A 25,859-nucleotide genomic window follows, 5' to 3' on the forward strand; every position below is an offset into this window, starting at 1 on the left:
AGTTAGGTGCCACGGCTTCTGGTAGAAAGACACACGACTCCCCTTGGCATGCTAAAGCTAATGGGGCAGCTTTACCAGACTATAAAAGGCAATGTAATAAAAGATCAGGGCCTCCCAGAAGAGCCGGAGATTCACTCAATATATTCTTATCGCCGCTGTGTTAAAATATTTGCCATCTTGATCTTACTTGAACCTAAGTAATCAAAGGGACACTTGTCAAATTAACAAACACCTGTTTGTTAAGAACACCTGCTCAGGCTAAGAGTGCCTTAAATCATTAAAATAGAAACAATTTCAGAAACATCTAATTTAAGTTTTCATCCATTTTTTTAAGCTACTGGCTTTCTTGTTGTCTTTTAGGTACCACTGAGGAACTAAGCGACTCTGTTTCACTTGCTGTATATCGATAGGTCCCTTCTCCTTCTTGTGCTTTCATAGGATAGCACTGTTTTGGGGTTCCAACACGGCACAGGAAAGTCTTACAAACCCATGCATTTCATGTAATTTTTTTTGTTTATTTTTCTAATGACCTGAAATGTTTGCAATCTCGTTAACGAGCTGATGGCTACTGGACAGTGTCCCTTTAAGATCACTTTGGACTAAGGACAGTGAGTAGGACTAGACATGAAACAAAGGTACAAAATGGAAAGGCAGTAATATCGACCAACCTTTCCATAGTTTTTTAAACAATGCAGAGTAACACAAAACTGAAAGCTCCTGTGCTTTCTGCAAGACGTATATCAGCTCTAGGTATGCAGGGCATTCTTTTTACTAATAAATAAAAATGCCCAAGATTGTATTATGGTTACAATGTCAATCAAATGCGAGTGAACCCATCATGCCTACATAGTCTAGCTGGTCTGTGGCACCTAAGCAAGGGGTGTCAAGTAGAGAGGCTTAAATCACAGTTTTATGCATGTCCCACAGTAAAAAACACCAGTGACACATCCAGGTCCAATGTATGCTTAAAAGAGCCAAGATGAGCCCAGACTAAAGTCTCAGCTAGAGAACCATCCTTCATCCCTAAACTTTCGGGGCACTCAACGTTCAAACCCTGTTTCAGATCCAAATTTTGCAAATGCTTCATTTTTTCAGAACGGTCTGAAACAAAGGCCTCAATGTGGACTACCGCATGCACTGCGGTGTTGAAATCTTGCACCTTCTCTTGCTCGAACACAAAGAAATACCGAGCTGAGAAGAGCTTCATTTTTGTTACGTGCAACATTTTTGCCTCTCTTGATATCCAGGGGAATTTTCTAACCTCACTCCCGACCTACCATGCCCGCCAGCACGTTGGGTTTGAGTCCCAGCTTCATGAGCTATCACAGGAGGCCTGGTTTCTTGATCTGAATGGTCAGAAGGTGCAGCTTCAAGAACACCAAGATGATTAGCCTCTGTTCCTGCACTTGGAGGAAGAGTTGCATGCGGTACCGTGGCACCCACGAGTTTCTTCAGAGCCGTCTTTATCTCCTTATCTGCACGCTCAAGTGAGGCCCGGACTGAATTCTCCAGCTCTGGCTGTGGGGAGGCCTCTCCTACAGACAAGAAGAATAGCTTTTCTCTCTTCAGAGCACAAATGAAAAGTCAGCGGCCATCCACCCACAGCATCCTCAACAAACATTTACTCCCCCCGGAAGAGGGGGCTGGCGCATGACCGTTTATCTCCAGAACGAGACAGCCTGTGATCAGCCCCCTGCACAAACTCTCATTCTGCTCTCAGTGCCTTACCATGCTAGAGGCATTCATGTCTTCTCACCAGATGTGCCCCGCGGTGCCGCTGACACGCTGGAAAGGACATGCCCAACCTCATAACTCAACTTAAAACATATGGTTGAGTACCTCAGCCCAGTGGCGATCTCCTTTGCTGACATGGTACTTTGTACAGCAAGGATGCTACTATTTGAAGTGAAACATCACTACTTGTTTCTTGCCAAAGGGGAAGAGGATGGGGAAGCAGAGTAACGGATGGACTTGTGCAATGAGAGCGCCATGGGCTTTTGCCCGTGTCAGAGGTCCATCCAATAGAGAGAGGGGGAAGCCTGGGGGGCAGGTGGAGCCGTCCCCTAAACCAACATATTGATATTTAGATGATATCACATTTCTCTTCCTGGTCAGAGGAAAACCTGAAAGAAACTCTGAGATAAGCCATGATAAACAGCTGAGGGGTTGTCTTTTTTCTGTTTGTTATTAGGTCTATTTTGATGGCAGGACACAACAAGAACTGAGCCGTACTAAGGAATGGTGTCATTTAGGACTAATGGGATCCTGTCTGGTGATGGAGTCTATCGGAAAAATGTAGAGCCCAAGGTCCCTTTGTTCCTGGTGTGTGGTCTTCTGGAGACCTCCTTGCTGAGTGACCCCAGTGCCCAGAGGATGATATAGTCTCTGCCTCAAGAACCTCCCAATCTTGAGAGGATACATAGAAAGCCTCCTGACATCCCCAACATTTTCTCACTCATTCAAGCTGGTCCTCAGACTCAACGGTCCCTTTCTGAGCCGTAGCCAAGCATTGCAGCTCATTCAATATTTCCCTTCACAGTCCCCTGCACAACTGATATCTAGCATAGGCCCAATTTAGGAGGCTTTGTTGGAAGAACAAGCTCTAATTACATTGCCAAGGTGTAAGAAAAGGGAAGACCCCTCAGCTATCTGCCACTGCTACCCCTGCGTCTAAGGATTTGGTGACCTGGTCATAGAAGGCCACCAGGTTGGTCTGACAGGACCTATCTCTAATGAACCCGTGTTGGTTGCCCCTAAGCATAACCTCCCCCGCTGGCCCCTCGCAGACATGTGCCAGGATAATTCTGTCAAACAGCTTGCCCAGGATCAAGGTAAGACTAACTGGCCTATAGTTCCCCAGGTCCTCCTTCCTCTCCTTTTTGAAGATGAGAACCACGTTGGCCCTCTTCCAGTCCTCTGGCACCACACCAGGGCACCGCGAGTGCTCGTACAGCCGTGATTATCATTAGACCAGCAACAGAAGCTGTTTATCATTAACAGACTGAACTAGGCGTCCACCACCACAGGAAGAGAAACACCAAGGAAAAGCTATCATCTTGTCTCCTCCTTATTATAGGGGAGCTGAGGTCCTTTCACTGAGGTCCTTTCACTTGGGATAGCTCTGTTAGACCTTGGGTCACTGTAGATGTAATTAGGGATCTTCTGGAAGGGCTGGAAATTTTTTAATCTGCAGGTCCAGATGCCCTCCACCCAAGGGTGTTGAGGGAGCTGGCAGGGGTCATCGTGGACTTCTTGGCCCAGCTGTATGAGCATTTGTGGTCATCTGGCCAGGTGCCGGGGGATTGGAAATTAGCTAATGTGGTCCCAATGTTTAAGAAAGGGAGGAAGGAGGACCCAAGTAACTATAGGCCCATAAGCCTCACCTTTGTGCTCAGGAATATCTTGGAGAGAATCATCAAGGAGCGTTTCTGTGGGGGGCAGCGGGGAAGATCATGCTCAGGGGCAAGCAGCATGGGTTCATCAAAGGCAGGTCCTGCCTGACCAACCTGGTTGCCTTTTATGACCAAGTAACTAAATCCTTGGATGATGGTGTCGCTGTGGACGTAGTCTTTCTGGACTTTAAGAAGGCCTTTGACAGTGTCTCTCACCCCATCCTCATCAATAAATTAAGTGACTGTGGCATTCATGCCTGCACATTTGGATGGGTTAAAAAGTCTGGCTGATGGGGTACACCCAGAGAGTAGTGGTGGACGGGCTGTACTCAAGCAGGCAAGATGTGAGCAGTGGGGTCCCCCAGGGCTAGGTCCTTGGGCTCGCACTGTTTAACATCTTCATCAGCAACTTGGACGAGGGGGTGGAAAGCACGCTGTCCAAGTTTGCTGGTGACACTAAGATGTGGAGCAAGGTGGGCACACTTGAAGGGAGAGAGAGGCTGCAACTAGATTTAGACAGACTACAAAAGTGGGCAGATGAGAGTAGGATGGGGTTCAACGTAGACAAATGCAGGGTGCTGCACCTGGGGAGAAGGAATCCACAGCACACAGACAGGCTGGGGAGCTCCCCCTTGAGAGCACAGAGGCGGAAAGGGATCCTGGAGTCATTATTGACTCCAAGAGGAACATGAGCCTGTCGGTCCAGAGAGGTGATCCTCCCCCTTTATGCGACATTGGTCAGGCCGCAGCTGGAGTACTGCGTCCAGTTCTGGGCGCCACACTTCAAGTGGGATGTGACCAGCCTGGAGAGGGTCCAGAGGAGGCCGCCCGCTTGGTGAGAGGGCAGCGGGGCAGGCCCTACGAGGAGAGACTGAGGGACCTGAACCTGTTCAGCCTCAGCAAGAGGAGGCTGAGGGGGGACTCTGTGGCTGCCTACAAACTCATCAGGGGAGATCAACAGCAAACAGGAAGAGCCCTTTTCTCCCCAGCAGCACCTGGGGTGACAAGGAGCAATGGTAATAAGCTGATGGAGAATAGGGTTAGGTTAGAGATCAGGAGGCAATATTTTACAGTTACGGTGGCCAAAATCTGGAACCAACTTCCCAGGGAAGTGGTCCTTGCCCCTACCTTGGGCAAATTCAAGAGGAGGTTGGACGATCACTTGTCTGGGGTCTTGTGAACCCAGCATCCATTCCTGCCTGGGGCAGGGGGTCAGGCTAGATGATCTGTTCGGGTCCCTCCTGACCCCAGCTACTATGAAACTATGAGTTGTGTGTGAAAAAAGGATGTTAAAGAGACTCTGTGGGATATTTTCTTCTCATTGCATTATCCATCATAATCAGGGATTCTGGTTTTCTCTGATTTGAAAACATTCCCTATTTTTTGGATTAAAGAAAGAAACCCCAAATCCATATTTTTCTGTGATTAACATTAAATGCGGCTAATATATAGATATATAGGTAGTGGTGTTTCATTGTAATCATGGAAAAATGTGGATTTGGGGTTACTTTTTTAAAATCTGAAAATTGGGGATTTTTTTTAAAACCAGAGAAAACCAGGATCCCTGCTCATAACAAACCAAAGCTGGAAATAGAAATCTGTTTCCACCCAGGTAAAATTGCTTTATTTCCCTCAACCAATAAGTGTCACTGTTTTTAGGTTTGCTCAGGAATGCCGACAGTCTTCATTTTCTATCCACTGGAAGAAATAAAACAATGGAGATTTGGGTTTTATTTTGCTCCCTTCCCATCTCACAGAAAACAATTAGTGCAGATGAACGGTGCCAGAAAATCTAAAGGCAGAAAGGCAGGTTGCATCTTGGACCGGCCTTCTTGGATTGCATTTCCTATTCAGTGTTTTTTAAATTTACTTGAGGTGAATATAGTGACAGTGAAAAGTGTTTGACTGACAGTCGAGGAGACAGCAGCCCTCCCTTTATCTCTAGGACATGTCCTCATATGCATCATCTGGAAGGGGTGAAAAGCAGTTGCCTGTGCAAGACCATTCACTGCTTGATTTTCCTCGTCACACCGCTCACTGGTTATCGCAGTGCTGGTGTCAGTGAGCTTGCTTGAAGGTAAGTGAATTATTATGTAGTGCTGAACACTGTCTTATTAGGAGGGAGTGGATGGCAATCTAAGTAGGAACTGAATCACATTGGGTCATTATCAATTTGCACTTAGTTCCTCCTGACAAATTGGTTTGAGGTGATCAGGCACAAGAAAAACGGAGAGTTTAGACAAAGGTAAGTCCTGGCACTTTTCCGTCTTGCTCTGGCTTGCATTCACCACAATGTGAGCTTGAGAATAAAGTCACTCCTACCCCAGCCCCTACACACAAATCTGTAGGTGACGGGAGGCTTGAAACAAAAGCTAAGCAGCCCATCATAGGGCCTGAGAGCTGCTGACATTCAAACTAATGAGGAGCCAGGGCTACTCTGTGCCCTTCCCCTTCTTGCTGCAGCACTGATTCACCGTGGAGCTGCCTTCCCTCAGGCTAGGGTAACATGAGAAAAGTCACGTGAGTACAGACACCAAGCTGCAGAAAAGACAGGTCTTAGCAAACTGCATTTCCTGGCTGGGGAATATTAAATCAGAATCAGTGCAATGGCGATGAGTCCTTTCTGACTCACCTTCCATAACCCTGATAACAGGAGAGAAATTCAGTCGTTTTGAAATTCAAATTCAACTCAGAGAATCTCCCAGGAGGCTGACAAAGACCCCAAACCTGTCATCATATGCCAGGTTTTTTGCCTCTCACTGGGCGCGTCGACATGAGATGCTAAATGTGGATCGGACTAATTCTACTGCCCATTAGTGCGGCATGCAAAAACCACGCTAATGCGCTATGAGCAGTAGAATTAGTCTAGCGCGCATTAGCGTCACAAAAAAAGCATGCACTTGCACGACTACGCAGTAGCATTGGTTGTGTTAATACCTGTTATTACAGGTACTAAACATAGTGCACAGTAACTACGATGCATGAATGCATGTGTAGATGTGCCCACGGTCAACCAAATGCATGCAGATCCCCCCACACACCTTAGTGCATTTGGGATCTGATCTAACTCTCACTGGGTGCATCTACACATGCACTTTAATGTACAGAAGCCTATTTTAATGTGTATTAAAGCATCACAAAACAACCATGCGCTTCTGTGCATTAAAATAGGCTAATGAACTGTTTTTTACTACCTCACAGTGGAGGTACTACATTTAATATGCATTACCAAAAGCGCATTAATAAATGCGTAGATGCACCCACTGAAGCCTAGGGAAAGCCTTTCTTTGTCTTCAGTGGAAGAAAGCTATAGATCTCAGCAAACCACAAATGAACCAAGTCACAAAAGAGAGTGAGCTCAATGACAGCTGATGCAAGACATTTATTGATACGAACTTCAGCATCTACTAATATAACTTGACATAGTTTTACTTTAGGGTGGGGGGTTTTTTTGGCTCTGAAACAAACTGAAGTTTCCACCTTTTTAAATACCCTTTTGGCTGCAAGAACTGCAGTTAAACATTTTTGTATCAATTTGTAATACACCGTTATGGTCTCATCTACAAGAAATAAATCCCCACACATTTCCTTACTTATCTACAGATTTTAAATCACTTACAAGCATAATTTTTTAACCTTCAGGAAAATACTTCGAAAATAAATGGAGAGTTTTTCATAAAACTTTCAGTTTTTTTAAAGCAGTCTCATATAGGATTTTCCCTTACTTTTAGCTGATTTTTAGTTGATTTTTAAACTGTCAAAATGTTAGCAGATGTTATTTTATTTTTGGTTAATAACAGAAATATAACTATTTCTTTCCTATGCGCTGAAATGCAACTCTACAGCGTCAGTAACAAAATCGTTACTCAGCAAAAATCAGACCAGGCTAACGTTATCCCCATGTTCCTTTGTATACTGGCAGACCTAACATCTTTATTTTTATTCTTGCTTACAGACTATTATAGGCAAAATTCATCCTTCAATATAAATCTCAAGTAAACCCACTGATTTTAGTGGGATTACTGAAGCTTGATATTGGAAAAACTGAGATGAGAATCTGGCCTGATAAAAAAAAAGAAGTATTTTCAGTTCAGAAGTATTTCCTCGATGTATATCAGTTACTTTTCAATGTACAGTATACAGTGCAATATTTCTCATACGTGAGGAAGCACTACTTTTTAGGTATTGTATAGCTCAATGATAAAATATACAGTGTAAACCAATGAGGTGTTATGAAAAATATGATAGCAACATAAAATAGGTTTCATTTCTTTCACCACATGTAGTCACTGAGAAATATCCAAATGTCAAAAATGTAGTGCACGTTATTGGATAAAATATACCTTTTGGATACTGAAAATAAAAAAAAAAGTGTGTAAAATGACTGAATTAATTTTAGTCACCATATCTTCAAGGTGCAGCAATCAAGATAATTATCATTATTTCCAAGAAGGCACCTTTCTTAAGTTAAATCATTTTAAGAAGATTCCCGAACAATTCCTGAACAAGTTTCACATATTATCTAGTTAGAGAACGTCAAGCCAGAACATCGCGCATCAACATTTCAAAGAGAAAATTCAGTCCGCTCTAAGATGGTTATCAAGTGAACTGTGTCTCAGCATTTCTGTAATATCCTGGTTATTCTGTCACATCCAGACAAAAAGTTGGTGTTCTCTAGCAACATTACAGTGTAACTCAATTTAAATAAGGGTTTGTGTCTTTTTCTCATACCTTCTGTCACAGAGCAATGCCAGATACCTTAGAGCCAAGTCCTGGTCTTATTGAAATCAATGAAAAAGTTCCCCCTGACTTCAAGTATGATCAAGATGTGGTCCTAATAGCTCAATCCTGCAAAGGGGTTTTGAAAGTGCTATGCAGCATCAATTTTCATTGAAGTCAATGGAAGTTGAGAGTGCCTAACACCATTTGCATTGAAGTCAATGGGAGTTGAGAGTGCCTAGCACCATTTTCATTGAGGTCAATGGGAGTTGAGAGTGCTTAGCACCATTTTCATTGAAGTCAATGGGAGTTGAGAGTGCCTAGCACCATTTTCATTGAAATGAATGGGTGTTAAGAGTGCATAGCACCTCTCAGAGTACTCAGCACCTTGCAGAATTATGCCATTAATGAAACAGGCATCACCATACATACTAAATTTCTCACATCAATGCTCTAGAGAAAGAAAAAGTAGTCTATGATAAAGGGTGACCTCTACAACATAACTGAATGTAAACACTTGAGAGTTCACTACACATCTTGTACTGGAAGTGTTTTCAGTGAGCATAAAACATTGAAACCTGGGAAAAAGCTTATGGCACAACGTCCGTTAACTATCTAGCTTATGTATTTAGTTATTAGCTAAAGAGGGTTTTACTGGATGAGGGTTGCACTCCTGTTATTTTGATCTGGCTCACTGGTAAATTTCTATATATTTGGAGACTCTAACCATTCATTTTTAATGGCAATATTTAACCGTTAATATGTACAGGAAACTCTTTATGCTTACAGTAAGTAATCATTCAACAAAATAATTCGTTTGTGGCTCTCCACATGCCTTGGTTTGACTGATATATACTACATTAAATTGCACATTCTGTTTCTTTCATTCACCAGATTTTTTTCTTACATGCAAGTAACACAAAGCTGTATCTGATTTTACAGGGCATACAGATCAACTGAGCCTGAAAACAGGCTGCAGAGTTGTGAAGCTGTGCCTTTATGCAACCATGTCAGGAACAATCAAAGAGCAGGTGTTTAACAAGGATGGTCTTTTTACTAGAACAGTGTTGTGCCAAGGGGTGAAATCCTGCCCCCGCTGAAGTCAATGGGAGTCTTGCCGTTGACTTCAGTTGGGGCAGGATTGCAATCAAAACGTTTGGGCAGCCGCTAAAGTGAGTAGGGTAGTTTAATAAGCGCAGGATCTTCTATAGGTTGTTTTCCATAGCAAACGTTAAAATAATTTAAAGAGAGCTCATTTTAAAAGGTTTCTGAACATGTTTTTGGCAGGGCTAAGTTGCATCATCAGTACTTAGTGACATTAAAATGGTGTAAGCCCTTATAACCCCGCCGGCATGAACAGTGACAGGAGACATGTTTGGATGACACTACCCTTCCTTCTCCTGATTCCTAAAAGGCCCCGAGATCTCTTGACCTTCTTGCCACACTGTAACTTGGAAGTCTGACACCTAAAGTAATTTTTAACCTCTCAAACAAAATTGTCCTTATTTATTTATGCAGTATTTTTGTCATAAGTCGGAGAAGCAGGCTTTCCTACATCTATTGTACCTGACTGTCACTGTTGCTTGGAATGATATGTGTTCTCCAAAAGCTTTTTCATTACAACCTGAACTGACAGAAATGTTCCCTTTAAGACTAGAAAAGCTCTACATCACCACATTACACATGTTTGCCCACAGGATTTGGTTTGGGGTTTTTTTTTTCCTTTTCTTCTTTGTGCTTCTCACCACTCATTTCTCCCATCCTAGACCTTTGTTCATTTGCTTGCTTGTTGCTTATTTATATATGGCTTTATTTTAAGGATCAGGCTCGTATCTGCTCAGCTTTGGGAGGGGTCCTCCGTGCTGATGTGCAACATAACGGGCTCTCCGATAGTGCCATAGCTGAGGGTTCTGGTGGAAACTTCAGTTTTAAAGCTGGACTGTCCATTGTCCGGTGAGAGCTGGACTTCGGTACAGAAGGATGGCTTCATTTTAAAGGAGGGTCCCGGCGATATGCCAGGTGCTGTTGCTGCTGTGCAAGTTTCACTGACGTGGAAAGAAACGTTGGACGGACCCATGGACTGCATTCCTGTTACTCTCGATGCTGACATGAACATGCCCCCGGGAAGGTGCTCCTTGAACTTGCTGAAGAAGCTTTGCTTTGGTTTAGGAGCCACAGATCTCCCCAGATTCAGCAGCACTGGCTTCCCAATGGTCGGTTCATTAATTTCTGTCTGAAGCACAGAGATCTCACAAGGTTTGTCTCTGGTGTAGTTCTGGTTGTCACACCCATATGTCTCGCCTTCTTCAGGAACGTAGTCTTCAAGGTCTTCCAGAGTCAACGTCTTCCCATTGTGGGTCAGGATTTTGGGGTCCCGGTTGCTAATATCATCTCTTTCTAGTTCTTCTGGCTCATCAATTATAACAATATTTTCTCCTTCTGGAAGACCCTCATCTTGCACTGGCTCCAGCACTGCCTTTTCAGCAGTCCACGGTACTTCTAACTCATCATCAGCATCTTCTTTAACCCCCGCACTCGCTTGCGAATGTAGGAGGTCATATTTCCTTACATCAGCTGTCTCAAAGCTAAAGGTTAAGGGTTCACCCCCACAGGCAAGCAGTGGTGAAGCAGTTTCTGAACCACTGCCCTCACTTACTTCCTGAGTGCAGGTCTTTCCTTCAGTCCCACAATCAATAAAAGAAGTGCTGCCTAACTGTTCGGGCCCACACTGAGAACTCATGTTATCACTGCCGACTGGGTCTCCTTCCTGGTCATCTCCGTAGGCCAGGGGAGGGATGTCAACTTCTGAAAGACCGTCAGTAGGAAGGGAAGACTTGGCTTGCTCTACTAATTTATTGTTGGAGTTATTAGTGTTTGGATCATCTTCTGGGGAATGCCTAGGTCTGGGACCAGGCAGAGTGAATGTTAGCACACCTGAGTCATCTTTTTCTTGTTTCACTGGAGACGCTTCTCTCTTCCTTGTAGTTTTTTGTGGCTTTTTCACCTTGAATTCAATGATTTCCTCCACTTCGACCCATTTGGGTTTCTGTTCTTCCACCTTGGCTTCAATGATGATATCTCTAGATGCCGCTCCTTGTCTTTCATCTGGCTCCGTCACAAAAAGTGCAGGGATGGAGCCTTTCAGCACCACCTCTTTCTCCTGCTTGTGTACAGGCTGCTGGACCTTCAAAATGTAAACGGGCTCTGGCGTTGATAGCTCTGGTCGTGGAGACCGAGATGGAGAGTGTCCTGAAGGAGGCCGGGCAGGAGACACCCTTCGCTTTTGCCTTGGGGTCTTCACCACGGTTGTTATCGTTTCCTCTCTGATGACAAAAACGGTTGAAATGCAGTTGACACGAAGGCAAGGACCTTGCTGGGAGCCGCGCTCCCTCAGCGCATGCGATGGTTGACAAAGGCACCACAACAGGGTTAGTTTTGAAAGCACTTCAGCTTTTCGTGAGAATTTAAGTCCGAAAGGGGTGTACACACACACACACACACGCATACATGAGCTGCCTCTATCTCACTTTCAGAATCAAGGTATTTCAAGACTGCTCCATCCACATGGAGCTGAGACCCATTAATCTCCTTGAGTGCACAGAGGAAAATCATGTAGGTCCAGCTAAGAGATGCCCACAAGGTTTCATGCTGCTTTACTGATCTTTATAAATGATTTTCTTTAAACAAGCGCTGTTGTGCCTTGCACGCTTTTAGCAGCTCCGTCCAAAGCTCTCAAAGACACTCAAGGAGATCATAATCTCTCCTTGGGGAAAATCCCGGCCATGGTAAACTCGATAACAAAAATTGGATTGACGTCAGCAGGGTCAGACCCCTTTATTTATAATCACATGGCCTTCTCCTGTCACTTAATGAATGGCATGAAAGGAAGTGCTCATTTACCTATAAATCAGTAGCATGAACAACAGACCTGCATTTCCATACATACAGTAAAACTATGTTAGAAGAGCATTATGCCGGAGTGCCAGGAAGCCAAGAAAGGAAAGACAATTTATACTGTGTTGTTCTGAGGATAAGTCAACATTTTTTCCCCTCCTTCAAAAATAAACAATAATAAAAAAATCCACACTTTACTTATATCCAGGGCCCACGTATACTCAGGCCTGAGACACTGCGCAATAATTGGATCGCAATGCCTGATTTTCAGTTTGCCTTTGCAGGAACGTCAATCTACACTTCAAGAAAACCTGTTTTTTCCTAAAATTGAAATCGAAAATGAGGGGTTGACTTATAATTGGAACAATACAGCATATTTCCAGAAGTTCTTCATGCCAAGACAGTTATTTTCTCATCCCCTAAATAACATACGTATACATTTTCTTCTTTCTTTCATTATTTCTACAGTAACGATGATGATGCATTAGCATACCAGACTCCTCTGGGTGTGTCTACATGCTCATTAATGCACCGTAGTTACTGTACCTTAAGTTTAGTACTTGCATAACCAAGTACTAAATCAATGTGCAGTAACTGGTGTTCCTGTGCTGTAGTGCCAGTATATGGCTTTTTAATGTTTTTTAGTGTTATTAGGTTATTAGATGAGCCCACTGTGGAAGAAGTACAGGATCACCCTGGGTACACCTCCTAAGCATGGAAGTCTATGTTCTTAGCATAGATGAGTTAAAACAGAAACCAGATTAAATAGTTTTCAAGATTTCAGCCTGGAGCACTTAATCCCAGTTGATCAGGCTATTTCTAACTTACATTCTTGACATGTAGCTTTTCTTTGGCTTTTTCAGTGTTGTTTTCTTGAAGGAAGTGTCACGGATGTAGGGAGAGGTATAAACTGCTGACACTATTGAGTGGAGTGGCTCATCCGGGGGGGGGGCGGGTAGGGGAGGTGAAGCCAACTTTGTTTTTCATGGAGATATATTCTCTAGCCTCAAGCACTAGAGACAGAGAAGGAAATGAAGCTAAAATAAATATTTCTCTTTTTGCTGCCTACTTCCTTAGCAGGCTAAGTAAGTGATAGTTCCTCTCTACTTGGCACTGCTGAGACCCCAGCTGCAGTACTGTGCCCAGTTCTGGGTGCTGGACTTCAAAAAAGATGTGGATAATCATGAAAGGGTCCAGAGAAGGACCACAAGGATGATGAAGGTTTTACTGGAGGACAAACCTTATGAGGAAAGACTAAGGGATGTGGGACGGTTCAGCCTGGGGAAGAGAAGATGAGGGGGGACTTGGTGGCCATCTGTAAGTATGTAAGGGGTGACTATCGAGAGCTGGGAGAACTGTTCACTAGGGCGCCCCAGGGGACAACAAGGAGCAGTGGCCATAAACTGTCAGAGGATGGGTGATAAGTTGGATGCAAGGAAGAACGTCTTTACGGTAAGAATCTGGAATCAACTTTCCAAGAAGGCGGTGCAGTCCCCGACCTCGGAAGTCATCAAGAGGAGACTGGCCAGACATCTTGCTCATTTGATCTCAGCAGTATTCCTGCCCAGAGGCGGGGGGTTGGATTTGATCTTTGGAGGTCCCTGCCAGCTCTTAATTTCTATGATTCTACCTCACTACAAAAGTTGATAGCCCAGCAAAGACAACCTGTGGACTTCCCTTTGCAGAGCACTCACTGAATGTGGCATCTTTTCTCCCCCAGCGTTTCCTTATGGGCTGTTCTGGGCAGGGAGATGGCTGTAGCATAAAGACTCCCCAGGAGGAAGCTTTTACTGTTACACTCATGCTAAAGAAGAGGCCAGCAGATTCAGAGACCTCTGCTACCTCTCTGTCGAAGTATGACCCTTGCACTGTGCGCTTCCAGCATCCTCCATTGAGAACAGTATTGCTTTCTTTTACTGAGACTTTTTCCTTCAGTGAGAGTGCATCCAACCTGCTACTGCATCTCTCTCACTGAGATTATCTCCACCTCCTTCCCCTGAAAGTTTCTCTTGCCTTTCTCAGAACTATTTCCCATCTCCTGCTGACTTATCCCTTGGTGACTGGACAGTCACCTCGCTGGGGTCACTTGACCCCCGTTGTCTCCTGCCCAGAGTGGGGTGGGGCTGGACCCAATGATCTGTGAGGTCCCTTCCGGCCCCTACCAATCTATGAATCTATGAATCCCACTTTGCATGTCCACGTGCCTCACCTACTTCCCAAGTTAGCTTTGCCTACTCACTGCCAGGTGTTACCAGCCTCCACTGCTATAAAGTTTTTAAGGCCAACATTGTGCATCTAGAACTTCCATGATGGCCGACTGTATGTGAAAATCACTGCGGGTTGATATTTGCATTAGTGGTGAGTTTGCACTTGAGTTGCAATGTTAAGATCCACCTAAGCGTGTCCCCAAAGTTTCAGAGATTTGGACATCCTAGATTTTGGCTCCAGTCTATTTTAAATTCCTCATTTCCTTGCCCTGTGTTGATGTTAGAACAGTGCTGCCATCGCCAGGACTTGGATTTCAAGGAGAGCTGGAACAAGTCCTTGGCAGTGTAAATCAGGAATTGCTGAAGGATTTAATTATCAGGATTTCAGAAATCAGTTTAGCGGATGGTATTGTGTGTTAGGTTCATAATATTGAATAAAGCATATTGCTTCTGGAGAGAACTAGAACCACAGACCTATTATTTCCAGAGGCACAGAAATGGCAGACAAATGGAAATGCACAGAGAAGAAGCTGGGGCCATGACTGTTGACTGGAAGAGCTACTAACTTTTACTGTCCTGGGCTACTTCTGAAAGGAAGTGTACACTTGTTACCTAGCTCACTGCTCTGTTCCATTTGAATGCCAGCGTTTGCTAAATGGCAGTCACAGGAGGTTTGCCTACTCTTCGCAGAACAGAAAACATTCACTTCCCCAAATGCCCAATACAGCTGGAAGTGGGAGGAAATTAAAGGCAATTCTTCTTCTCGCCATTTCTTTTTCTGCCCATTGCCTAATAATTGGCAATTCAGTATGAAAGTCCATCGGAGCATAGGTGTGCTTTCACACATGTCTATGAAGTGCCGCTGGCACCCAATGTAGGGTCAGGCAAGATGAGAATATGCAAAACTCATAAAAGTAGCCAAAGTGTGAGTTAAGCTGTTGCTTTCACAGGTAGTTCAGTGGCAGCTTCATCATAATTTAATGAGGGCACAAAGAAATCATGGAAAACTTGCAAAGTTAAGATTCTTAGGGGATGTCTTCTCAAGGACATTTAGACATCCTTTCCCTGGCACTGGTTATTTCAAAGCCAGCTATTAGCACTAAAGAGTGATTTTTGCTTCTACATTACTTAGAGCTCCAAGAAAGAAATACGTTTCCCCCATCCCCATCATACGAGACAACTTTAATTATGTAGTTGTTTTACGACTCTTAAAAAGCAATAAGGTTGAGTAATAAGCAATAAAGAATCTGGTTGAAATTAATTCCTGGTTTGTATATAGTAGGGATGCCTCGCTCTCCTACTGAAATTACTATATCCCTGTATTGTGCAGCCCATGGAAATCAGACTCAGGTCATTCAGCAGTAAAAAACAACCTTGTGATGATCAAAAGATCTTCGCTTACTAAAGACTCTAAAAAAAAGTAAAAAAAAAAAAAGCCAAGCTTTTCCCCCATTCTTATGAAAATAGTTCCTTGTGAATTTGAAGGCAGAAGCAAGAAGAAAGTGTTGCAAGTTGGTGACATACTTGTGATGTTTCTCACATCTTTTGAACCAGCTGGGTGCATCTACCTGCACAATTTACACAACCCAATAAATTCCAGTGCAGTTTGTTCCAGAGTTTATTGCTCCTGGGCACCATGTTTACATGTGTGCCCAGGATTACAGCACATTGAGCTGGGCTGGAGCAGCCCTGGTTGGCAGGGAGCCTGGAGGGTTTGGCCAGCCAGCCCAGGGCAGCTCTGACCTGGCTCAACATGTTGCAGAGGGGCTGGCATAAGCGTGCTCCAGAGTGGGGCTAGCCAGCAGGCATCCCCCACTGAAGCACCCTCTCGCCCCAGCCTGCCCCATCAGTGTCTACATGTGCACTGAGGTGCACCAAGTAATACTGCTGCAGGATAGTACTTGTCTTTACAAGTACTATTCTACAGTGGAGTTTATTAGTTTGCTGCGGCCTACTAGAGCCACACATGTAGACACTGAGACTTTACTGCAGAGCTAACTCGGCAACTCTGCAGTAAATATCTCACGTAGATGCAGCCGCTGCGTCCAAAACAAGAGTGTTTTGAAACCCACCATGATGTCTGTGAAATCTGTGCTCCTGAACCTTAGGGAGGAATTGGGCCCAGATGGTATCTAAATGCTACTGCTTCTAATTTTTGAGAGGAATACCTACATTTGTCAGCTTGTTGCTTTTTATAACACAAAATACCATGAGTTCGGATGGGATGGGAAGGGACACACTTGCATGGCCAATAGACACAAGCTTGTTATTGGATCATGCATAGGCAGCAAGTCAAAACACAAATGTTAAAAAAAAAAATCAGCACTTACATGATGATGGTTTTCTTGGGCACTTTAGTCTCTTGTTCAGTGACTACAAAGAAAACAGTATGAACAGCATGGGGTTAAAAGAAAGACAAAAGCTGAAATGATTAAATTCACTTTGTTAAGTTAACTGAGAGAAACTTGAGTGGAAAAAAAAAACACCTGTACTATCCCATCCATGCTTTCTGTGGTTATTTCCAATGTTATTCTTAGTGCCTCTAATAGGGACTGAAGGGTTCATAAAGTTATGTCTGCAAAGAACAGTTGGGAAGTGAAGTGGATTTTTATGGATGTCAGTATTATAAAATAAAAAAACCCTGCTTTTCCCACCTTGGAATCCAGTCCCTTGTCTTGGGAAGATCAAAACTATAAAAAGAAGTTACTTATTTTTGCAAAAATAAAAATATGTCCCTTCATGAGTACATTCAGTTTGAGCTAGTTTTCGGCATTTACTAGCAAAGGAACTTCTCAGGCAGACTAAAGCATCAGTCAGCTTGCTGTGAGATGAATGTATAGGAATGAAAAAGGGAATTATGGAAAATAAGCAAAGGAAAAGGAAAAAATAAATCCTAAGAAAGGGAGTCCATCTGTATAACTATAGACTGAGACAGTGTGTGCATGTATGTGTGTGTGCACGTGCATACTCCATCCACGCTTGGTCAACGCTCCATTTCTCTTTATGTAGAGTCCTATCAGTATCAAATAAGTTGTGCACTAGAAGTAAATCATTTTTTAAAACTGAGGAAAAAAAAATCTAGGGCTGATTGAGCAAAAATTTGTTTTAAATGGATTTTTTTTTTTTTTTTTAATAGGGAAGAATATAATAGTTGAGGAGCTAACATTTGGGGATGTTCATCATTTTCCTCACCTAGCTCTCCACTTGGAATCAAAACTCCATTTGAACCAGAGTGTATTGACTACATCCGGAGCTGCTGACTCTGCCTGGGAGTCTCCAGTATCTGACACCACGCCTCGCTCTGTATTTAGCGATTAGTTGGTAAATTGCCTAAGAAGCTACATTTTCTTTTGAGCTGTATGTCCAGGAACCAGCTTACAACTATCTAGGCCAGCCTACACAGGCAAAAGCTCTAGTATTCTGGTTTCTTTAAAAAAAGGCTTCACAGGTGAACTGCCATTTTTTTTTTTAAGAAAGCAGTTTACAGTCCCAAGTCATTATCACTACCATAGCATTGGTCATAAAAAAGCAACACTTACAAAAAGTTATTGGACAATATTTGAGATAACACAGATTCTTCTAGTTCAAAATAAAAGGAAGTACTGTGCTGCCACTGATGTAACTGTTGGCAAATGCTGCCTTTTAAGAGTAGCCAAAATATCCTCGGCCTTAAAATTTAAAAATACATTAACACTGCAAGACACATGATGGTTTATACCATCATCTATGATATAAATATCCCACTGAGATCTCAACTGAGAATGTGGGCGTCATTTTTTGCTCTGGGCCTACAATTCCATGTTTTCTCTGCAAATTCTCCTCCCATTTATATTTGTGCACATCTGAATTCACTCCAGTGAAACTAGTCCAGATTTACACTGCTTTAAATGAGATCAGTTTGGGACCTGGCATCTGGAATTTAGACCGTAGTAAACAACTTCTTCCTCTGTCTTCAAATACTTCATCTTCAAAAGGAAATACAGCTTTAAGACTACACGTGTACTTTGTGGAAAACCTGGAAAACTTTTAAAACCTTTTCTTAAAAAAAATAAAATAATTGCAGTTCAGTGGCAATGGATGCTGGATTGAGCCAGTATAGAGTATTTTGCTTTTGTATCCAGGTGAGAGATACCACGAAATCATTAACCCCTTCAATCAAGATTCCCAAATGCGGATCTAATTTAGGTAATGAAACGATCAGACATACCCTTCCCATGGGACTTATGCGCCTCATTTCAATGGGGTTACACCTGACCTATACTTAAGCAATCAAAAAGAGAATCAGTTCTACCATATTTTTGTAAGTTCAGTTATCATACATTGGAAAGTGTCTGAACCAAAGTATTTTATAAGGTTCTTTAAAGAGTTGCTGTATGCTGAATATTTGTGGATCGTTAAAAAATAATTTAATGAGTATCCAGAAAGTGTCTAGCAGATAGACTTGTATGACATATAGGAAACATTTTTAAATATGTATACTTATTAGTTGTTATGTTGAACTATGCCTTGCTATACTTAAATAAATGCACTAAATAAACTAAATACACTGCTTTGTTGCATTGAACTTCCACAGGCAAGGTCTGGTCCTGTAGTTCTTCCAAGTGACACCAGTTGCAGTCTCCCTGGTATATGTCAATGGGGATTCTTTATATATATAAAAAAAATTCTGTATATAAAAGTACAGTTGCTGCCCTCAAGTGAATGGGGCTAATGAGGTTTAAATAGTTAAACAGGGATACAGCTTAGCACCCAACAGTTTACATGTACTGTCACTGAAGCCATCCAATTGGTAGGATAGAACCACATGAAAGTAGGATGAGGGAAATAAGGGTTTTCTTTTTTTTCTAAAAAAAAAAATCCCACATCAATTTCAGTACGATGAGGACTACTTTTAGGATTTATCATTTCAACTTTTTTTTTGGTTGATTTGTTTAAAAAGCATTTTAGGAAACCAGCTGTGCAAAGCAGGAGCTCATAAATCAGCAGGTTAAATGCTCTAAGCATTAGGCTCAGGCAATGCTTTCACACCCTAGGCTCCTGCTTTGTTAGTATGTTAAACCGATTGCTCACACATTGTGAAATGATGAGTGTGCAGGAAGATAAAAACCTGGAGCTGCGAGAAGGATGGCTTCCAACACAATCTTTATTACAAGCTGCAAATTCCACTTTCTTGCCCATCAGAGTACATCCGAGCATAGCAAGATCGCGGCGCCATTTCCAACTCCGAATTCTTATGTTACTTTTGACAGCTGACAGATCACAGGGGGTTTTATAGACCTGCTGTCAGCTGTTGAGGCTCGTTTCACTGAAGATGATCCACATGACTTTCTAAACTGCCTTGAGTGTAATGCAAATGCACTACAGAGTGACACAAGTGGTGAGAAAAGCAAAGGTATAACTTGTGAACACTTTACTTCCAAGAAATGCCCTGTCCTAACTATGACTGAGAGACCTAAGGGTATTCTCACCCCGTCCAGCCTCATCATTTTGCTAGCCCTATGTTTAAAATGGGTGCCAAACAGCAACCATCAAAGACTGATTATAAAAGGCAAAAATGGAAACGTTAAAAATATCCTCATCGTCACCCTAAAAATGGAGCTGTTAAATGGTCATGGAGGCAAATCCGCACTCCCTATTCAGCAAGAAGCTGAAAGTAACAGACCCAAAAATGTCTTGCGGTGCTACTGTAATCTTGCAAACAAGGCTCTCAGACATTTAATGTTGCACAAAGCCAACTAAGGCACAGGGTGTTTAAGTAACTTGCCCAAAGCCTGGCATGGAGCCGGCGTTAGATTTGGGAACAAAACTTAGGAATTTATATTCCCATCTCTCTGGTATAAATACCCTTGGTTGTAGCATTTGTTCTTCCAAAAACTCTTGCCTATTTCTCTTTGCGATTATTCCCCCATACACTTGTCCTTCAAAATCTGTCCTGTGCCAATCTGAGATGATGAAAATTCAGCCAGGTCCAAAACGGTTGCAGTTTGTGTCTTCCTATTGTCTTTTTTTTTTTTTCCAAAGGGTTGATCACTGGTTAGTGAAGCTGGCCAGAACAATTTGCCAGATGAAAATGTTAAAAAGGAAAGCAAGAGCCATGGCAAGTCAGCGGGTTTCACATACAAGCTAAGCAGAAAGGAGACCGGGGGCAAAGCAGATACTCGACATGAAGACAAAGAGACTGGTTGTTTCTTTAGCAAATGACATTATTTTTGCTCCCAAAAGCTATAAAAATCCATCAGGTTTATACAAAATTTGGATTTTTCTTTTTAAGCAGCTCTCAGTTGGTTCCAATGGAGCAAGCGGGTATGACCTAGGCCAGAAGTTAGCTCGATTTGTAGGCTTGCAGCCTAGGTGGCTAGTTGCGTACTAATGGGTTTAGTGACTGGATAGTGTCCGTTCTGAAAAAAAAAAATTGGCATTGTGTAATAAACTGAGAGACAACAGTGGAGAAAGGCAGGGCAAAAAACTGGCAACAAATGACCCTTTAAGAGGCGTAGAAGACACCGATAACAATCGCAATGTGCCACCACCTGCGAACGGCCACTAAACAGGTCTGCAGCACTAGTGAGCAAATGAGCTAACGGTCTCTAATATAATGATTTGAATATAGTATACCACGGCAGCCTTGTCTTTCAGGCAAAGTTGCAAACAGCACCATTCACACCAACGTACAGAATCAAAAGGGTGGAGAAACACAGCTCCCATCAAGTCTGCCTGCAGATGGTCCTGACCTCCGGGTGGAGATGCCGGGTAAATTTGTGGCTGTTAAGCCACCCAGAACGCGCTCTTCTGTCAAACGCAGGAGACCGCGTTCATCGCTGGAGCAACCCCACTGCGAGCAAGGAAGTTACTTCAGGGACCTTCAAGAAGGGCCTGATCCGACTCTACTGCCTCCATGTAGAGTGGGATGGGGGCCTCACTGCCTTCTGCGCTGGCAGTCTGCACCCGCTTGCCCAAAGCAGAATATCACCAAGCCCAACACCACAGGTTTTATTTCACAGCATTGTTGAGGCTTCCAGGCCACTGTCACCCAAGATATCTTCAATCAACATCCCATGTTTTCCATGGCCTGCACACCACCGCACGAGTCATTTCTGGAAGAATTTAAACGCTGACGGCTCTACCACCGTCACATAAGGTTAAGGCAGCTTTGCTTTTTTTCTACAATATCTACTTGGTTTCAAACTGCTGTCTAACCAGAGGGAAGATACCGGTGCCAAGAGATGGTGCAGTATATTCTTTTCTTGGTATCCTGGATGCAATGGAGTCACTCCCTGTCTAGGACACGTTATGGAGAGAGACGCTGGTCACCACTCCTCCAGCTGATTCTGTTAAGGTTTTGATATACTAATAAAAGTCTCCCCCTGAAGTCTCACTCCCTGCTTGGATGGAGTCATGCATTCACCCCGAAGCAAAGACAGTTTGGGGGTTCAACATGTGGCATGCAGAGATATGGCCCCAAATGAGGTTTACTTTTATGGCGTTGAGTCTCTAATTGTAGGCAACTATTCCATTGTCTTTTTCTCATATAAGCATACATGTTATAGTATTAGATACACAGGGGATGTTGATATCTGTTTATATATAAACATGAAACGTCACTGAAAGTTTTTAACTTAAATGGTCATCATCTAGTTTCACTTAGAAAAAGGCAGGAGCTGAGAATGTTTCTAATTCTCCATTTCCACCCCCCCCAGTCTTTTCTCCTATGCCTGAAGAAGGGAGCTTGTGCCCGAAAGCTTGCAAATAAAGATTTTTTTTTTTTGCAAAACAAAAATCTAGCTGGTCTAATAAAAGATATCACCTCTGCCATGAGTTCTGAGTCCTTTTGCCATCTAGACCAATGCAGCTACAACCTGGATACCCGGCTGAGAATTGGCATTTGATTTGGGTTGTTTCTCCGTGCACACCAGCTGGGAGGCACCAGAAACCTGGATGTGGCCAGACTATTATAAAATTTATATTTTGAAAGAAGATCCAGGAGCTTGATACCTGGCTAGTCAGATGATCATGCAGGAGAGATGGGTATGGGATTAGTGAATGAACATGTCTAAAAGGGATTCAAGTCTGTAGGCTGTTAAATAGACGCCTTCAGGAGGTTAGAAAATTACTGACAGTATGAGCCCTGCTAGAAATGAAGGGCTGCTGCATGTTAGGAGCCAGACTGGCACAGGTATTTAAAGCATGGCTTTGTCTTTAGTCTTCCTGGGGAAAAGGTGGAGGGGGGACACCTATAATTTCTTCCATAGCTCAAAGTGGGGGCCACCTGTGGGCTGGCAGAGCGTCCCCCATTGCAGCTGCAGGGTCTGGCGTCAGGGCAGTGGAACTGAGTCTGGTTGGGAGAGGGAGATATCTAAGGCCCCACTCGGTCTGTTCCCTGTGGCAAGTGGCTGCAGAGTGGGGCAAAACTCGAGGTTTAGGGGTTCCTCATGGACAGGTTTGTGGCAGATGGTACCATAATACATAGCCTCAAGGAAAGCAAGTATACAGCAAGGGTAAAGGAATGCATGTAAATGTATGAATGCATTTATTGAAATGTTACAAGGAGCCAGATCAGGGGACTAACGAAAAGCTCCAGCTTTGCTTTGCTGCTGCCAGGGAGGCATGGCACAGCAGACCAAGTGTCTTGCTACAGGTCCACAGGCATGATTGGCAAACCTTCTCCACACTCATGCTGCTGGTGGAAACAAGCTGACCCAGCTGGAAGTGGGGACCTGTTCATTCAGGCTGGAGAGTCAAAGGCAACTGGCCGTGATCATTCACTTCTACACCAGTGGGTACAGTTGTGCCGTACCTACCCTAGCCCTCCGGACCACTAGGCTTAGTGAACATCTGACTTTGACTTTCCTACGCTGTAAATTCATTAAAACAACTCATTCCTTAAAACAAATTTATTCCAACCAAGCTAATAAGTTAGAGGCCTTGATATGAATGTTGGTAGCCTGACATTAACACTAGTTCAAAGGCCAACATAATCGTCAAGCATACCCTCCTTTGTCAAAAATAAACCGCTGCTAGTCATGGTCCCCACTGCAATGAGGAGCAATGTCACTATTTAAATGCCAGTGATGTGAAGAATACATTATGCACCTGTTTCCAAACCCTTGGCATTCTGGTAACCCAGGTACAAGGGGTTTTGTTTCTATTCTCCGCAAAGTGTCGACAGAATTCAATTCAAGAACAAAACAATTACAGACCGCCACCCCAAAAAGAAAAAAAAAAAGTGACTACATTGCCGGATGTCTAACTAACTCATGTTAAACAACCCAGACTGGAGCCAAGTAGAGAAAGGAATTGTTCTAATCCCAAATGACTCTATGTAACCTTTTATATTAAAGTGTCATTAGCTCACAAGTAAATTAATGCCTTTTCAAATACATGCTAGGAAATACAGCTCACCCATTAGATACATTTCCTTCACTGTTCCATGTACTGCTGATTTGCAGCTTAGGGACACACCACAAATGCCTCTTGTGTTTTAACTACAGCACTGCTCGAATCATGTGCTGCCAAGGGACTGAGCACCATTTCAAGGGGTCTAATGTGAAGGCTAAAGTTCTGCCAAAACTAGGGGTAGCACAATAAGCCCTTTGTTTGCTCCCTCTTTTTTTTAATCGAAGGTAGGTTATACACATCATATGGTCAGGTAATGTTGATTTGCTGGGTTTGGAAATCAACCAAGATGTCGATGGGTATACCTGAGCTGCACCCTACGCATACATAGATAGATGGACACACAGGCACATGTGCGCTGACAACCAACATGAATTTGACTGCTTGTGGCATAAGATGGCAAATATATTCAATCCTCAGTGAGGTGAGGGTAGGACAGTTCAGCAACGTACTTACAGAGGAGGTAAGAGGTCATACCTTCTATGGTGATGGCCTGGTCTCCTCTCCGCTCCTGGGTCAGCAATGCCATGCTCTGGTGGTAAAGTTCTGCTCCGCTCTTTGCTGACCCTAATCTGTTCACCAGCTAAAGAAAATCATGCAATACTGAATACAATATCAAGGTTATGTTATACAGAGAAGCCCCATTTTTAGCACACTGCAGCTAAGACCTCAAAGGCAATATAAGTAAGTTGACTGAACAAATGGTGGAATAGTTTTACTCCAGAAACTCCTGTGGATGTAGCTGAATCCCATGGTGGAAAGGGATGACCCTGAATGATGGAGCCAATTCCTTCAGTAACAACATCCTAATTCAGTGAAAACTATTTTATTACTAAGAGCATGATACCATGTAACTATAAAAAAAAAAGTTTAATTTAGAAAATGCTATATTTTAAGTAATGGAATTTGATCACTTAGCTACATTATGTGAATCTGTTAGTTGATTCCTTACGATACACTGCAGCATAAGGGAACTTCACTGGTCCCCATTGTAGCTGAAACTCAAGCTTGCTTCTTCTGGTCTGGATTTGAGAGGTTCTCCCTTCAACTTGGGCTCAGAGCAAAAAACTTTGAATCGTACCATCCCCTCGGAGGTAATATCTGATGTTGGAGCTGGCTTTGAATTCCAAAACTCATCTCAGTTATCTATCATTTGATGAACCAAAACCTCAGATACCTAATACTAGGAACCGTTGAGGTTTATTCTTTTTTATTGGTATGTTTCTTGTAACACTTCTGATGCTCATATGGACCAGTCAGTAATATCAACTAGTAGAACTCTTCCCAGCTAGAGGAAATTCATATATTATGGCAAGAGTCAAAGAGATGGCCTTGAGGACTATTTTAACTTACCTCACATTCGTAGTATCCCATGTCTTCCTTAGAGGGGTTTTTGATCACCAGGACTAACACGCCACTCCGTGGCTCACTGAAAGTCTGGTATTTACTGGTATCGGTCAGCAGAACGTCATCTTTGAACCACCTGGAAAAATACAGAGTCTAAGATGCAACAAAATACTGAGTTTGAGACATTTCAGTGAGTTGCTGGTTGATCAATCTGGTCGGGGCTAGACGGGATGATCTTCTGAAGTCCCTTCCAGCCCTAATGTCTATGAAATCTATGAGATCTATTGGGCAGAGCTGGGGAAATGTTACAAGTTTAGCCTCAAGCCTAGGCCCTGCAGTCTCTGCAGCTGAAAGGGCACGGACTCTGTTCCGATAGGAAAATGCTCTTCTCAAGAAACCCTCATGGAGCTGCATTGCCAGTCTGCAGAACATGAGCTTTCCTCTGTCCGTATAGTTTCATAGTTTCTAGGGTTGGGAGGGACCCGAGCATATCATCTAGTCCGACCCCCTGCCATGGCAGGAAAGAGTACTGGGGTCAAACAACCCCAGCAAGGTGTTCATCCAACCTCCTCCTAAACACCCCCAGGGTAGGGGCCTGCACCACTTCTCTTGGAAGCTGGTTCCAGACCCTAGCCGCCCTGACCGTGAAGTAGCGATATCACGGACGACCAAGAGCAACTGGTGAAGTCAAGGCAGACTGCCTTATGTCATGTATTATTTTTCTTCTCACATACTTAATGCAAGACACTGAATGAGAAACCTATCCAAAGGAATCAGGGACTGGAATCACAAGTCTAAGATGTGGGCACCAGGACTGGGAAAGGATCATTTTGCAGGGCACAGGAGTTGAGCTTTGGGGACTGGACAGAAGAGTCGATGCTCATTAGAGTACAGGAAAAGAAATCAA

At 43.3% G+C, this 25,859-nt stretch overlaps 1 protein-coding gene across 12 annotated transcripts in view; it reads right to left on the reverse strand.

The window, feature by feature from the left end:
* Positions 1-25,859, reverse strand: part of OBSCN (obscurin, cytoskeletal calmodulin and titin-interacting RhoGEF) — a 271,127-nt gene that overhangs the window by 37,939 nt on the left and 207,329 nt on the right. For 11 of the 12 annotated variants that reach the window (XM_090047900.1, XM_090047898.1, XM_090047895.1 and 8 more), the window contains 3 exons: positions 24,959-25,088; positions 24,083-24,188; positions 1,278-1,535 (listed from right to left, as the gene is read on the reverse strand). In XM_090047900.1, coding sequence (XP_089904026.1) covers positions 1,278-1,535; positions 24,083-24,188; positions 24,959-25,088 — 494 coding nt within the window. Of the gene's footprint in view, positions 1-1,277; positions 1,536-6,754; positions 11,435-16,542; positions 16,586-24,082; positions 24,189-24,958; positions 25,089-25,859 lie in introns of those variants that run through there. The other variant, XM_090047901.1, reaches the window with a different exon arrangement.

Source organism: Crocodylus siamensis, chromosome 5, assembly GCF_052110815.1.
Source record: "Crocodylus siamensis isolate JL-2025a chromosome 5, ASM5211081v1, whole genome shotgun sequence".
In the NCBI taxonomy this organism is placed as follows: domain Eukaryota; kingdom Metazoa; phylum Chordata; order Crocodylia; family Crocodylidae; genus Crocodylus; species Crocodylus siamensis.